Genomic DNA, 17,788 nt, shown 5'->3' on the forward strand with positions numbered 1-17,788 from the left:
TCTCCATTACCATCCACATTTTCTCAAAACATTCCGACGGGTTTTGAAGTGGGGTTTTCAACCTCCCTCGACTGTGATAGCCGAAGTCCCTTCAAGAAAGAAAAATAATGTTGGAAATACTAGTAACAAATAAAGTATCACGGAAATCCCCACCCAAGCGATACGGTTTCCTTGACGCGCCCTTAACCAAGGCGTTAAGTTTAGCCTGACAGCATCCCTCCCTCCTTTCGGTTCCTGGCCTGATGAGCCGCCTCCACCTGCGAGCGGTGCAGCATTTTTGTTGTCGACTAACCCCCTCTAGCGCCGAACTGGCGGCATCCGAGCCGCGACTGCCAGGCCGGGAGAAGGCTGGGCTTGGCCGGGCTCTGCAGCGCTCCGGGCTCCGTCCCTGCCCTGGGCGCCCGCCTCGGCCGCGGGGAGAGGTGGTGGAGACCGCGGACGCCGAGGGTCCTCCCAGTCAGCACGCCGCGTTGCCCCGGCCCTGGGGCGGGGGCCGCGGAGTCCCACCAAGTGGCCCGCGCCTCGGCTTCCGGGAGACCCGAGCGCGGGGAGGGAGTGGGTGCCGCGAGGGGGCGGCTCGCGCGGGGAGAGCCGTCAGCCCACGGCGCCCCTGCGCTGCTGTGGATGTGGCCACGCGCCACTCGGCCCTTGGACTGCTAGGAGAGCGCGGCCCGACGCCACCACGCCGTGGACGCTCGGGGACCCCTGAATCCCAGCGTCAAGGCTGCGACGATGCTCGTGACCTCCACCGCGAAGTCACCTCCGCAAGGCGAGGCAAGGACCTCGGCGAGCCCGGGCGCCGTACACCCGCCACTTTCCAGCCTGATGTAACCCCTCTCTGCTGCTTCCTCCCCGCGCTTTGCTTTTCTACAACTGGAAGCCGCGGAGGCGGCTACTGCGCTGAGCCGCTCGCTCTGGTGGTCAAGTTTGGGCGACCCGCGCGGAGGAGGGTCGGGCTGACTGCCGCCGCTGAGCTGTCCCCGGACGGGAGTGTCCACGGCACTCACCCCCTCCAGCGGTGGAAATGTGGAGAAGTAAGTGGGAGGCGGTGTCGGGAGCTGACTCCTCTTAAAACGGTCGGCGCCGCTGCTCTGAAATGGGCGGCTAAGTGCTTGTGGGACTAAGGGCGGCCTCAGAGATGCCCGGAAAACCGCTGCCACGGCCAGAGCGCGGCGCAGACGCGGCAGAGTTGGAGGTGTCCGCGGTGCGGGCTGCTGCCCACGCCGCTCTGGCCAGGTGCTGAGGGCTCAGTCCGCGCCTCGGCCGAACGACTCTCAGCCCCGTTGAGCCACCTCGTCCGCCCGGCTTTCATCGCACCGGCCAGAGGAGAGTTCCCGCGGCCCCCACGCCTCTTCACAGCTGCAGCGCCTCCCCTGCTTTTGGCTCCGCAAGTGCCCACTTGAGTCGGGAGAGGTCCTCGGGCCGCCCCAACTGCCCGCCCCACCTGGCAGTCCGTCCCCGCCCCCGTCCTCGCGGTGAGGCGCTCCCCGCCCCCTCGCTCCCCTCCCCCAAACCACAGCCCGAGCTCGCTCTTGCGCGCGCGCTCTCTCGGGCCCAAGTGAATAGTCCTCGCGCGAGCGGGACACTGTAGTGGATGCAATTCCCCTCACCTCCAGCCGCGAGGAGCTCCCCGGCGCCGCAGGCAGCGTCCTCCTCCGAAGCAGCTGCACCTGCAACTGGGCAGCCTGGACCCTCGTGCCCTGTTCCCGGGACCTCGCGCAGGGGGCGCCCCGGGACACCCCCTGCGGGCCGGGTGGAGGAGGAAGAGGAGGAGGAGGAAGAAGACGTGGACAAGGACCCCCATCCTACCCAGAACACCTGCCTGCGCTGCCGCCACTTCTCTTTAAGGGAGAGGAAAAGAGAGCCTAGGAGAACCATGGCGGGCTGCGAAGTCCGGGAATTTCTTATGCAATTTGGTTTCTTCTTGCCTCTGCTGACAGCGTGGCCAGGCGACTGCAGTCACGTCTCCAACAACCAAGGTAAGGGACGGGGCGGAGGAGCGGGAGTGGGTGGGAGGAGGAGGGTGCTTGGAGAACCAGGGTACTGGTTGCCTCCTGCAGGTAACTTTGTACAGGGGTCAGAGTCTCCTGGCTCGCCACACGAGGGGGTCGAGGATGTCCCCTTACCCTAGCGCCCTGTTTACACCGCCCGGGACGGTGACCCCACAGGCTAGGATCCGTTGTGTTTCTAAATGTCTTTAAACGGTAGCGTGAGCATCAGCTGCAGTTGGGTCCCACCGCTGGCGGCCGTGGGACCGCTCCCCGCTGCGCTGTCTCCACTGGAAGTCAGGCTCTGTGGCACAGACTTAATGGAGACTTCTGGCTCTTTGGTGGTCGCTCTTCTCAGGGGAACGTGTGGTTCTCCCACATGCCTTCTTGAAAGGCAGGGTGCTCCCGCTGTACCCCGTGACCAGTTATCAGCCTTTCCCCACCCCTCCGGTGACTCTGCCGCCCTCGCCCAGCCTCAGTCCCCATGCTTCATCTACCATCCAGGCCACCGAAGTAGACTTACTCGAAATTCTTCCTAGACCAGATGCTCCAGATCTGTGTTGGGGTTTCATATTCTTGCGGGCAGGGAGTAGAAAAGGGTTTAGGGTGAATTTCCAAGTTGTGAATACCCTATTCATGAAGTCAAGTCACTGACAGATTGCTTGGAGGACTTTGTTTCGGTGGGTAAAGTGGTAAAGTGAAGGTGAATAGTGGGTAAAAAGTGATGGAAAGCCCTTAGAATATTTGAGCATTTTCCCTTTTTCTATTCATACAATCTTCATGAAATATATCTCCTTGTATTTCTGCTGTGCATAAAGATCTATAAAAAGTACCACCTGCATATTCTAAGTCCTTTCAGACTAAGCATGAAACAACCATAAAAGTTTCCCAGCATGTATCTGGCTAGATATTCTCTCACTCGTGCTGTAATGACCAACCGATATGTCCCTTCAAATATTATGTGTGGTGGTCAGTTATAGTTATCATTTAACATATAAGGCATATGTTTCAGAGTCTCGAAGTAATTTGCAGGTATAAAAATGGAGGTCAGATGGCTTGAAAGTGTTCACTTTTTGTGTGAGGAGGTTAAGGGAGAAGATAAACAACACAGCATTCTTTTTTGTCATCAACATATATGGCCATTTTACTTAGAAATGTTATTCAGAATCAGAATCAGAATAAAATATAATTATTAAATTGTTCTCATTTATACAGTGGTACTTTGGCATATTTTCCTAATTATTACAGTTATTTTAAACTGACAGAATGCAATCACAAATGTGTAGGTGAATTTGGAAACCATACATAACCTTCATGGCTTTGAAGATAGATCATATAATAGATATCAGTTACAGTGTCCTGTTTTGCTGTGGTGGTATATACCATCACACTACATCCCTCATTTATTTTCAAAGACTATGGGTATAAAATATTGAATAGGTAGTTAACTTCATTTCTGTGAAGATAGAAGATTGTTAAAAAACGTGTAACGATTACCCTTTTTTATTATGACAGAAAACAATTTTTAATAATTGGAAAGTCAGACATTGATACTGTACTTCATAATAGTAAGTAAGGATACTAGAGATGAATACTTTGAGAGTCAAGTGTACTAGAAGTTTGTAACAGTTGTTCCCATGCAATAATTTCCCCAAACAATGTTTATTTATTTAAATACCTATGATACATCAGTAACTACCCTAGGCCCAGGGGATACTAACATAAATAAAACAGATATCTGAATCTACAAATGACCCTAAAGTGCCATTCTGCCAAAATATGTCCTGTTAAAGCATGACCTTTCAGACATTCATTCTAAATTTAAAAGCATCGAGATGTTATTTATTAACCTCTTCCAGTAATTTTTATTTGCTTATCTATTTTAATGACTTTCTCATAGTATTTACAGATGTTTGACCTAGAATATATGCCAAACATATGTAATTTATTTATTTTTATTAATTAGCTAAACTTAGTGAATGAGTATTATCCAATTTTCCCATCAGTTAAATAGAAGCATTAAAGATTGTCTACTTAAACTCTTAATTTGAATTTGTATTGATATACCGATAACACAGGCTGTGCATAAGAGTACGGTGGGCAAAATAGTACCTGAAGGTTAAATTGGATAAAATTTAGGTGACTTCTTCAAAAGAACATTATAATCAGAATTTTTATCAGACACAAATTATTACTTATAAAATGGTGCTTTTTACAGCCTAAAGTCATAGTGAGTAGAAATTTTTCCTGACAATAAGTTGAGATAACTTTCAAATATTGAAATCATCACACTAATGGTTAATAAAATACTAGGTTTCTAAATGTTATTCTTAATAACATTTTAGGGATATTTTCCTTATTCGTAGTTTCATAATAGATAAAATAAAGCATCTATTTTTAAACATGGAAAATGGGACATTATAGAATTATCATATGTATTCAACATGGAAAGATAAATGTAAAATATAAATTTGATTTATTATACACATAAAAATAAACAGTAATATAATTCATATTTAGTTTTGAGAAGATAGTTTTAATTGTCCAATAATTTTCACTTTAAAGGCTAATGGAATTAATGTTTTAATTTTGAAATTTGTTATTTTATAGAGGGTAAAGTTACATTTATATGTAACTTCTTCCTGATTAAAGATATTCACAAAATAAAATTTTAATGTTATATATCTGTTTTACCAAATTATATGACATCCTTCATGGCTGAAAAGAATGGATTCACCTTTCCCACAACCCCCACCCCAATCCCCATTTTTCCATACATAAGCAAGGTAAAATGATGATGATAATGACAAAAAAGTAAACTATCTCATTCTTTTAACGTAGTGCAAACAGTAACTTGACTATAGAAAGGGTCTCTTCTCTTGTCTTTTAACTGAGTGTGAAGCTGACTGTAAAGATGAAATAAATCAATTTGACTCTCTCTTCCTATGAACCAAACCTCCTTGAATCGATCAGAAAGTAAAGGTTCTTCCTAGATCACTTCATCTGTTTAAGTAAGTGGAAACATGAATTGTGTTTAAATCTCTCTCATAGTCAATTAATTTTCCCTGTATTTAAAACCACAGTATTAATTAAGTGTTGGAAATTTTTATTTTAAAAAGATTTCATCTTTTCAAGGAATATAGCCTTTCATTTCTGTACTATACACTTATATGAATATACAACACAATCTTGCTTCATGTATAAGTTAACCATTTACCGTGTATCACAGTGGCCAGTAGACACCAGGGATCCATTTATTCAAAGATTATTCTGCAGCAAATACTACTTTATAGCCTAAATGAGTTGATGCATATCTAAGGGTGTGGCTCATGCTTTTACAAATAATCAATTGCATACTCAAATAATTCAATTAAGTCAAAGTATGGTATGGGTAAGTTAGTCTAGTGAACTTATTTTATTAGCAATACTTTGTGAATCGATTTTCCCCCCAGGCAATTCAGTGACAAACAAAATAAGCAAAACAATAGTGTGGCTGGTTGATTTCATTAAATTTATTAATTTGAGCGAATCAACTGCATAATCCACTGAGTTGTATATAAATACAAATAAATATATCTAAGCAGAAAAACATCTGCTTAACAAAATTCATGGCCTAAAATTAGTTTTATCCATATGTTTTATTCACAAACTGTGATTGAATATTGTTCTTATATTTATAGAAATGGAGACATTGAGGAAATTTTTAAAGATTTTTCAAAAGTAAACATTAAAATACTGAAAATATTAAAAATTTTGTTAAATTAGGAACACTGGATTACTTAGAAAGAATGTTTCTGAAAGACCATTCATTTAGAAGAAGTTAGTTTTTGAGGATAAACTATTTATAGTTGTAAGGGTTCCAGAGATTGTTGTCACATCACTTCTTGTTAGACATAAGTATAAATACAACTTAGAATATAATTTTATTATACATTTACAATATAAAATAAGTAATTGTATAATTAGTCATTATTGATTAGCATCCAGAGTACAAAGATAAAATGTTTTTATGCAGTTCCAGCAGTGATCATCTAATTGTTGTTTGTTCTGGTCTTGGGATAATACTATATCTAAAAGAAAATTTCTTGCACAAAAATTATACATAATCCTTAAGGAACTCTTTTTCAAACAAAAAATAACTTAGATGAATATAGTTGAAGTTAATTTAGTATTCATGAGTATAGCACTTTTATATGAATTTCCTAAGGGAAAAGTATATATCTTTTGGTACAGGGGAAATTAATGATTAAATTACATCCTTTTACTTTTTTGTTACTTTTACATCACAAAATAAGTATTAAAAAATATTAGAGTAGAACGCCTTTTGTTTCTTTGTTTCTTCACTAATCACTGTTAGTATAAATGACTTAAGTACAAAAGATATAAATTTCCCTCTACCAACCCTTTTTCCCATCACAATTTCAGTAATTCTCTCTCTTTCCCTCTCCCACCTCACATACACAAATGCTTCTGACTGCATGCTCCATTTGTTCTAAATGGTGAAAGAATAGATCCCACTTCACACTGTTCATCAACCAAATCCCAACAGTAATAGAAATTTTTTCATTGTACCCTTGACTCACCATTTTGGGTTTACAAACATGCTAGAAATCAATATATATAGTTAGGTGATCAAAATAGTTTGACTTTGTCCAACATACATTGTAATCAAACTAATTTAATACAGGATCAAATTGTGTATCTCTACAGTGTTCTGTTCAACTTGTAATTTAATCAGACTGACATTTAAACAAACTGAAGATATATTCTGTTCTTGCATTATTTTATTGAGTATTGTTTTTTGTAATCTAAAATTTGGATTATGGATTTAAAAAGAAAGATAAGGCATGTGCACTCATGATATTTGGGTAAGTAAATAAAACAACGAAGACTGTAAAAATTATATATGGATGAAGCAACAAAGACACTAAGAAAGTAACAGGAGAGATGTGCTATTTGAAATGGGACAGTTGGAAAGACTTGTCTTTGAAGGTGACATTGAAACCTCATTCTCAGGGAAGAGAAAGAGCTCATTCTGCAGAGTGGGAAGAAGTGCGTAACGTATAGTGGAAACTGACTGAGCAAGGGTCTCGAAGAGAAATGAGCTTGACACATTTGAAAAACTGAGTCCAGGGTGGACTGGAACTTACTTTGCAAGGAAGAGAGTTGCAGAAAGTGAGGTCTGAAAGGTAGTCGGGAACCAGAGTCCTCAGAGTAGAATAAGATTCATGTTAAGAAACTGAATTTTTATATTATCCTAGATAAAGCATGAATCTATAGGGAGGTTTTGACCAGGTGAGTAAAATGAACCAATTTACATTTTAATAGCACCATGACTAGTGAGCAAAAACTTAATTGGGAGATGACAAGAGTAGAATTGGGAGTCAGTTGCAGTTGTCCGGGCAAGATGTATGGTGGCCTGGCATAGAGTGATGTTGGTGGAGCTGGAGAGAAGAAGATGGGTTTGAAATATGTTTTGTAAATAGAATTTATGGGAACATCTTGTCTTTATAGAAAAATAAATGCAAGAAGCCCAGATAAATTTTTCATTATTCCTCATTGAAATTACCTTACTAAATATTGATAATTGCAAGGGATAAGGAAGATGGAGTAGAACAAAAATATGTAGCAAGGCTGAGATGTGTATTTTCCACTTTATTCAGTTCAAACAATAATTTAAAATATAATTTTAATAGAACAGTTTTGTTATTTCAAACCATTGTACATAAGGTAAACTCATTTGGATCAACAAATGCAATTTGATTCATTTCTGACATGGTAACTTTTTATATGTAGTTATTTTTTGTCAGCGAACAACTGTACAAGTATGTAGGGACATCTTCATATGGCAACATAGTAAGCCAGCAGAGTCTAGGTTTTGGCTAATAAGGAGCAATATTTGAGGATTTGACATATGTACCAGTTTTATTCGTCTCTATTATGATCAAATTACTGTTATTGAAAACACAAATTCTAAGTGATACTAGATATAAAATAATGTGTTTTCAGATACTTTCAATTGTACTTAATCTGTTTTGTTTAAATGAAGAAATGTTCAGCAAGACCTAGAAAATGAGATTTCAGGATATGTGATATTTTTGGGGATGGAGTGAGGGAAGAAACTGTTATACTTTTAAGTAAACAACAGTAAATTTTATGCAATTAAAAATTTTATATGACCAGTCAATTACTGATTATTTTGAGTTACCTTTTAATACTACTACATGAAAATAATTATTAAATGTATAGAACATAAAAATTCTTAACACTCTTACACACTGTTTTTTAGAAAATTCATATTCTGGAGATACTTCATTTAAATGTTTCTAAATGTATTTAAACATATATCCAAATGCAGTAAATCTTACATTTTACTTTAGTGCTTTAGAATGTTCTGGAAGGTCCTATTTTTATAGTTATTTCATTTAAATAAACTATATAACTTCTTATGGGCTATACAGTTTCAGTTTTCAATTATAAATTCTCTAAAACAAAATGATTATTTAAGCAGATATATATTGCCTGCTATATGACTAGGCAGTGTATTTGCCATACATAAAGGTTCAAAGAGAACTTTTTTCTCCCAGAATATATGATCCAATAAAGAGTTTACAGTCTGTTTCCAGATCTGATAGGAAAAATTTGTTTTCTCAAAATCAAATTAATAATCAAGTATAAAAGCTTTAAAAACGTATTTGTTATATGACAGTGTATACCAATTAACCCCAATAAAGAAGATTTATGTAAAGATTTATTTAAAAATATCTATTATTTTATTACATTTTATTTTAAAGTTAAGATAATAAGTCACTCTGCAACCATAGATTTAATATCAGGCATTATGCTAAGTATTGAGGTTACAAAAAGATTATCTTCATATTCTGTTCTCTTGAATCTCAGTTTGCTTGCTGGCATTTTATATTTTGAGTAATTGATATTTATTTTTCAATTACTTGGTGGTTTCTATAAGATGAAGAATTTTACAGTAAATGATGTTGCATGGGAGAAAGGGAAGAGAGTAAAGAATTGCTGTGTACCATATGTGTTTTATTTGTAAATTGCTTCACCAGACTCTTCTGATGTTAGTTGTATGGATTGGCAGATATTCTACTTAATTACATAAAAATGTATAAATATGCATTTTACAAACATGTTCATATGTACAAAAAATAAATATTTCACACATTTAATGACTTATCGTGGACGGATGTGTGAGTTGAGCTTTTGTTGAAAATATGTTACACTGGCCTATTCTGGTGTGCTTATTTTTGGTGGGTTAGTTATTAAAAACTAATTCATGTTGAAAATGCTAAGTTTCCAATTTCAAATCGTAGCAATTGTATGTTTTAACTGAGCTTTGTGAGAATTGGGATGAAAGTGTGTATTTTCACTCCAGTTCCTGAAAAATATATTGAGCTAGTTTCCTGGGATTCTGAGTCCTCCAGCTTTTGGCCTATTTGGTGACCTGTGCTTGATAAATGTAATTGACAACTCCTTGTGCTTCCTGCTATTTTACTTCGTAACTTCAAATGTAAAAGGCATACTTTTTGATCAGAGGAAATATGAAATAACATTGCCTTAGAAAATGGATGTTAAGGAGATAGAAATATTTAATTTATTATTTTACTCTTATAATGTTAGGTATCTGTGGATATCTGGATAAAAAGTAAGATACTTTATATATAATTTAAAAGTATATTTTAAATAATTTTATATATAATTTATTATGTTAATTCACTAATAACAGTAAATTATGTGTTCTTTCAGGTGACTGTACTATAATATGATACTTGTATTTTGCGCTACATGAGTGTTGCAAAGAGAATCACATTCTTAGATAGTGTATACAGTATAACACCTAGAAATAGGAAAAGCACTAACTTTTAATATTAAAAAAGATCCATAACTTTTTAAAAAGTATAGAAACTTGCCTACTTGTGGTAATTATATTTAGATATATTTAAAGCAAGTTAATAAAGATAAATGTTGTGTACTAGGAAATAAAAAAATTTCATTCATATATATTCTAAGTAAGAATTATCTAAGAAAAGTTGATATGATTGCCCCCAAATTTGAGTGGAATTAGTCTTGGTAGCACCTTAATTTTTATTTTTAAAGAGAGGCATAGTGTTCCATATGTTGATATAAAATGACACTAATATTGCAAAACATAATTGAAATTAAATGAGTAAATAGAGAATTTAAGTATGTAGAGGCCAATAAATCAGTTATTCTGAGAATTGATATCTCACACAAGTAAAATTGATTTTTAAATACAATGCAGTAGCTAAATAGCTATAAACATACCAATGATTAAAGAAAAACAGAGTCAGGAGAAAAACTGATCCATGGCAGTATTGTTTAAATGATTCTATTTGTTAAGGATTCTCTCTGGCTGTATATATTGAACCATACTCTGGCCTAGGTCCCTTGATTTATTCCAGTATACAAGTGTCCATTGCTGACAAACAATCTTAGCTAAAACTTTTTTTAATATTAAAAATCTCTTCTTTTCCTTCTCTTGAGTTAAAGCGTACTTAAATAGTATTTATCTTGTGAAGGCAAGTGAAAATAATTAGTAGTTGCCATGAAGTGTGATAAGAAATAGTCGAGCAGCAGATTCCATTGTACAAAGTCATAAAATAATTGTATCAATTTTTGAAATAAAATGAAATCTATGTATTGGTCCATTTGCTAGCAATCAGCATTAATGCCTCATCAAAAAATAAAGACTGGAATATCTTGGAAAATTGTAGAATACTAGAACATTTAATGAGAGAAGTTCATTGTCACCTAGGTTATTTCATATGTTCAGTTTAATGAGGGAGCAGTCAGAAAGAGATCTTCATTTTCATCTGAAAAAGAAACAGAACAACTTTGGAAATGTGTACTGTTGGTGTAGCACATTGCTTAACATGGTTAGAAAATTAGTAGAAATTAGCATGCTCCAATTTTATTGTTATTTTTACGATACCATAGTAGAGCAAAAAGGTACTTATAGTATGATCACTTATTGTCTTACTGTGTTATGGTATAATAACTTCATTTTATAGGTTAGAAAAAATGTAGTTCACCTAGGTTATTAAAAATAACAGCTTGCTAGTTTGTTTAATAAAAATTACACATGCAAGAACCTGTATAATATTGACTACTTTACAACCAGCAATCTATTTATTTTCTTAGATTTTTCAAGAACCCTATTAACCATAAATGTGGAATTAAATTTAATAATTTATTTTAAGGTTAGTAATCTAAAGTTTTAATAGGTTTATTAAAGCTAAATGGTATATATATATTTTAAATGCTACCAAGCCTTAAAATCAGATAAAATTTTAAACATATTTCTATTGTAAATTTCTCAAATATTTCGTCATTGCAATATATCTGTAGTTATCTTTGGGTTTTTAAAGTTTATTCATTTTAATTTTTTTCCTTTCATATAAACATTTAGGTTCTTAATCTCATAGATTTTATATATAATATACATTTTTTCTGGAATTCTCAAACTAGTTCTGCAATAAGCAAATATTCATCCAATTTTTAGATGAAATATTTTGACACCTATTATGTTTGGTGTGTTGAGAAACAGGAAACACAAAGGCGGGCCACTGCCCCAACTTGTGAGAGCTTACAGTTTAGCTAATGACGTCAGTAAATAATTAAAACAATTTTTAAATATCAAAGTTACATGTATTCAGCTGTACAGTTGGTAAGTCACCATCTACAAACTATTGTTTACAGAAATGAAAAGTACTGTTCTCAAGGATTTAGGAATTAATATACAGAGATGTTGAGAATAAATATTCATTTAGTATATTGGTCATGACCATATGTTAGCCATGATTTGTGTGACTCCTTAAAATGAAATAAGATCTGCCAGCTCCCCCGCCCCTGCCCTCCCGCAAAGGACAGTGTTATAAAATTGAAGAGGTATAGCTGAAATTAAAATACAATATAAGATGGATAAACTGAAGAGAAATGATATAAACTTTACATACAAATAAGCCTGAGAACTTGAGAAGCTTGAGTTATACATGGGAAATGAAAATGAGTCTCACATTTATCAGGATTTATCATCATGAATATATGAAAATAATTAGAGAATTAAGACGAATGACTCCTCCAGAGACCTCCATTTTAAAGTAACTGAATTAGTTTTTATGCGTTTAAAGATTAAAACTTATGCATTTAAGGATAAAAAGTTAATATCCAAGTGAATAATGTTAGATTGAGCATAGAACTTTTAAGTAAGTGATGTGACTTGGCTTTTTTTTTTAAAGCTTTATCTTACCCTTTAAAAATGTTATATTTAGTGATGAGAGCTTTCTTTAAAATATAACAATACAAAATCTAAATTTTACTAGATTCTGTATGCTTTTGTTTATTGATTATTTTACCTTTAGATGAACATAAAATTGACAGTACATGTATGGTTTACGATATATCCAATTTAAAATATTTCTTCAAATACCTATAGTTACTTGTCATCCCCTATCATATTAAATATTTTTATTGTTATTTTCTCTTTCCTAACTGTATTAAATATTTGTTTTTAGTAGTATTGCAGAACTTTGGAATTGCTGGTGTTCTTTAATATTTATCTTTAGAAATTAGGTAAATTGCTGTTTGATAGAGCCTTTATTTTTATATTTGAGAAGCACATAGAATTAGAAATTGCTGCCAGAACTTGGTGTTTTTAAACAGAGAAAAATCAATAGCAGATTACCCATGATTAGCTGTTGACATTTAGATTTGTACTTTTAGAATGTCAAAAAGCAGTGAAAACTATCAATCTAGTTTCTGTATTATAATTATACTCCTATTTTTAAATTAAACATTTTATGGTCCTTCTTCCCATATATGTGATATAGCCTTTTGGAAGTAATTAATTATAATAATTAAAGATATTTTGATAAAAATGATGACCTTTAATAATTATTTAGTCAAAAATTAGAGGTCTACTCATAACGCTAATAGATTATCCCTCACTTTGAATACATCTAGGTTTTTTTGTTATAATTACAACACCCTAGTGCAGGCATCATTTTTAAATTGTGAAAATAAATATTTTTATAAGGTTAGATTAATATATTTCTTCTATAATCTTTATACAGTATCTAGCATATAGTTATTTATTGCTGTCACAAAAGTTATTTTAATTCTATGCCAGATTATATATCATAAGTCTTTGATGTGTTTTCTCTGATAGTAGATTATTTACTTAGGCTGTCAGAATCTGACTTATAACCAGACTTTACTGAATTGGACATATTTCCAAAGTTTTGGTACCTTAATTCTAAAATATTTTAGATAGACTGTACTACACACATAAGACACTCGTGATATAGATCCCATTTTTTCAAATGCATCTCTAGCTTGGGTGGAAATTCCGCTCTAGATATGGCACTAGAATATAAGAGACTTAAATGGTACCTGTAAAACTAAGGGAAAACCACCAGTTTCCTCTTTAGTATATTAGTAAATGATCTATTTACTCTCCAAGTCTAAGATTATCCTGTTCAGTGCAGTTGCTTTCAACTTCTGGTCTGAAATATGAACTTGCTCTATTCCAGTGCTAAGATAGGGAATATTTTATGTGCATTGGCTATTTTCCATGTCTTTGTATTAGCTGTTCTTAAATTGGAAAGATTGTGGTTTATGCTTTTATATCTAAGTTATTTACATAGTCCTTATATATCTCACGTTATTTCCAAATATTTTTCCCAAGCTGTCTTTTAATTATGTTTATTACAGTTTCAAAAACAAAATTTGCTTCAGCCCTCAAGTTTTTTCACTTTTCTTTTCCTTTTGAGATTTGCTTCTGAAGACTCATGCACACATTGGTCAGTAGGCAATTGTGAAATAAAATACCCATTTACCAACAGCTGAATAAGTACTTCATATGCTAGTGATAAGCTCCCTGACAATAGGTCAGTTGTACAATTACGACTAATGGAACTTATTCCTAAGTGGGGTTCCTTATCTTCCAATTTAAATCAGCCTAAATTCAGTCACCTAATATACATATGAAGAAGAGTGTTTGACACCTGCCTGGGTGTAGTTGGATGCCAGAGGGTGGGGAAGGTAAAGTCAGGCTTAGGAGGAGCATTTACATGGATGGAGGCTGACACAAAAGCATGGGCATCTGGCTTTACTGCATGTGTGCACTGATCTTAAAGCCTCACACACGTTATAGTCTTCTCATTTGTCCAGCTCTGAGAAAGTTTTTCTTGAGTGGGAAAAGCTAGAAAGCAGTTGAAAGAAAGTTGAGAAGTTGAGTAAGAACTGGGATGACTCTCCATGTGAAAGCGAAGAAGTTTTCTTTTCCAGCCCTCATTCCTTAACATTGAATATTTTTGGAGGAGTTTATGATTTTTATGGAACAATGTGTATTATTCTTTTTTGTTAATTTTTTGAGTTAAAAAAATGTGTAGAGAACACTTGCCCATCTTATTTAACTTCATTTTCTAGATATGTTATGACTTCAGGTTAACATATCATGCTTCAGAGGATGTTATGATGGCAAGTATTTCTTCTGAAGATATAAAGTGTGCTAGAAAGCAATTAAACAGAATAGTGAAAACTGTTCATATACTCGGATCAATTAATTCCACTTTTATGAATTTAAATTCAAGACAAATGACAAGGAAAAGGCAGGCCAATAATTATATCCAAGGATTTTCATCTCAGCCTTATTTATAAAATGGGAGAATTGGAATCAAATGTCCTGAAATAGGAAAATATTTTTACAGAGATAACTTTCTTTATTTGAAAAAAAGATTCTTCAACAAGGGCATGTGCATCAACAGGAGTCCCAAAGTCCTTTGCATGAATTAAATGGATAGACTTGTTTGGCTGCTAAGAGAGAATATAAGAGAATTGACAGAAGAATAAGGAAAGAAGGCTTGCAAGAACAGTCTAATGGAGATTCAGGGGTTACTTTAGAGTGGCTAAGAAGACAGTTAAAAATTCGTGATTATTTTTCTATTTCGGTTTGTCTTTGTGGCTAGGATGTTAACTCCCTCTTCATCCCAACATCTTTACTTTGAAACTTTCGCCAGTCTGTTATACTCTGGAAAAATAAGGATATAGAAGAGAGAAATAAAAGTTCTCTGAGAAAAGAAAATCAGTTGCCACCATCCCTGCAAAAAGAAAAAAGAAAAAAAGATCTCCTAAACATATCAGAGTTTAGTTAATTGGGGTTCTACTCAACTTTTGCCCTATCCTTTTAGGCTGTTCAGAACAGCAGCTGGGTCAGGAATTTTATTCCCATCTGATACTAAAATGAGTTCCTAATTCCTTTGGAGGAGATAACATGGACCTATCTAACATGACAGCATTCCCACAGAATTTACAAAGAGCAAAGGAATGAAAGAAAATAAAAAAAAAAACTACCTATGTGTCCACGATGTATGCTCTTTCTCTTATCAGGAAACTCATGTCAAGAGTATGAGAGGTGGTGTTTAGGGATGGAAAAGAAATCTTAAAGTAACCTTAAGGATATGGAATCCACTTTCATATGCTTTAGACACACCAGCTCCACCTTTGTTTTTATGAGTGCTTAGGAATGGCTTGTCCACCTGTCCTTTGTTCCTGGAAGTAAACCCTGGAATCAGATATTCGACCATGGTTTCTGGCCAGATTAAAATGGGGAAGTATTTTAGCAAAAGTGAAAGAGATAGGCTGTGTCTTTCTCCATCTCCATTTTCCTGGATGATCAACACTGTTCAATTCCCAACACCTCCACAGCTCCATCATTCTGAGCTTCCTAATACGTTTTGGTGGTTTTGCACAGCCACCAGTCTAGACTGTCCTTGCTGCCTGATATCCAGCGAAGAGCTGACTACACATCCTCTTGATTTTTAGCAACCAGAGAATTAATTTTATCACATGCTCTTACTGACAAATGAATTTCCATTTTTGAATGACAATACTTGCAGATCTAGAGATAATGTAAAAATAATGACTTATACAAAGTTGGGGTGCCTAGGGTCAGGAAATAGGTTTCTACATATAGACTAAACTCCAGACTCGTGTTTATTGACTTCGTTTTGGAGGTTGGAAGCAGTCTCAGCCCAACTTTATAATGGTTGTGAAAGGGCACACTGAGGTATGAAGAACAAGCACTTCATACTTTATCTTAGACTGATAAGGATCATCTGTTTATCAAGAACTTTTGCTTAAAATATATGAAAGTTCCTTTTTAAAAAGAAATTTGATGGGAGTAGAGGAGAATCATTCGTTTTATGTTTGGAAACTTAAAAGGGAAAAAAATTACCCCACATAGTCCAGAAGGTAAGGAGTACAGTTAAATACATAATCATCTCATTTTACAGATGAGGAAACTGAAGCCTAGGGAGAATAAATAATTACCGTGGGGTCACATAACCAGAAGCAGACCCAGGATTTGAACTCCAGACAGTTTAGTTCCTGTCAAAAAATATGTGCTCTCCCTCACTACAGGATGCTCCTTTTCCAATAAGATTGTATAGAAATCGCTGGATTAGGAGGAATATGTGCCCTTCATAAGTACCCAGAGGAAAAGAGGTGTGGTCATTTCCTTGCCCTCCTCTTCTTGGGAATTACTGATTATTTTAAAACATTTTGGTATTCAACAATTAGTGCTTCTTTATATATGCAGCAATTTATGGCAGTATAGGAGCTCTCTTTCAGTCCCAAGTGGAAATAGATTTAGCATTAGATGTAGCGTCTGCTGCCTATCACCTTGTTCTTTTCAACATTCTGACTTGAAGACTGAAATTCTGTATTAAATGCTGATAAGTATCTTATTAATACATAGGAAATGGAAACATATTAAGTTACTGAATTTTGCTTAAAATTTCAAAATAGCTTACCTAGCTATTACTGTAGTTCTTATAAACTTTCAGGCAGTTGCTTATACGCTGAGCTAATACTGTCTGTATACACAGGCACGTGCATGTGCGCGTGCGCGCGCACACACACACACACACACACACACACACACACACACAGAAATGGTATGCTATTTGCTCCATAAACTTAAGTTCTTTTTCACTAGAGTGCAGTGGTTCACATAATCCTAAGTATCGCATTTTAGTGCTATAATGAAAAGAACTATAAATTTAAAGTATGTGTACATTTTTATTTTTTCTACTATAATTCAGATCATATTACATTAAGTATTCTGAATATAACTTGCTTGAGACTGTAGTTATTAGGAATATCAATTCTAATTTAGGTTCAAAACAAATGGATAACATCAGGTCTTTGTGCTTACAGAGGATATTTCCCTGAAAAACTCGAACATGTTTTATATTCATTCAGTAGTCTTTCTCACTAATGCGCATATAAAAATGTATCTCCAGTTGGTGGAGGATTTGACATACCAGAAAAAAAGAAAATACCAAATACTTTTCAACTGTGTATATTAATTCTACCACTTTTTCATTTTTATTCCACCTCTCTAAGGTAAGTAAGTAGCATAAATTACTGTACTTATTTTACTAATGGAATTTATATGGACGTTAAGTTACTTGGCAAAGCTGATAGGGCAAACTGGTAACTACAAAGGAAAAAGAAAGCAGATTTTAAGCCTGTTTGAGCCATGTACTTTCTATTAACAAATGGGAAAGAGAATTTCAGGAAAACTTCTAGAATATTAAAATGTAAATATATTACATTTAAATATTATTTATCTTTAAGTCTTGAAAATATGTAAGCACATGGAATCTATATATTTTATAAATAATCTGTTTTAAAAATAATAGAAAGATTATTTGGAGAACAATTCTTAGGGGTAAGGGTAAATGGGGGGGACA

At 35.8% G+C, this 17,788-nt stretch overlaps 1 protein-coding gene across 11 annotated transcripts in view; it reads left to right on the forward strand.

Annotated features, from left to right (window-relative positions):
* Positions 1–540: 540 nt before the first annotated feature.
* The window catches only part of EPHA6 (EPH receptor A6), a 955,687-nt gene continuing 938,439 nt past the window's right edge, over positions 541–17,788 (forward strand). For 8 of the 11 annotated variants that reach the window (XR_008624784.1, XM_034956977.2, XM_008975358.3 and 5 more), the window contains exon 1: positions 599–1,979. Coding sequence is in view for 10 of the 11 variants with exons in the window: in XM_034956977.2 (XP_034812868.2) it covers positions 1,595–1,979 (385 nt within the window). In the remaining variant the exon portion in view is untranslated. Of the gene's footprint in view, positions 1,980–17,788 lie in introns of all 11 variants that reach the window. The other 3 variants (XM_034956978.2, XM_034956979.2, XM_034956983.2) reach the window with 2 other exon arrangements.

The sequence above is a fragment of the Pan paniscus genome, chromosome 2, assembly GCF_029289425.2.
Source record: "Pan paniscus chromosome 2, NHGRI_mPanPan1-v2.0_pri, whole genome shotgun sequence".
NCBI classification, from domain to species: Eukaryota; Metazoa; Chordata; class Mammalia; order Primates; family Hominidae; genus Pan; species Pan paniscus.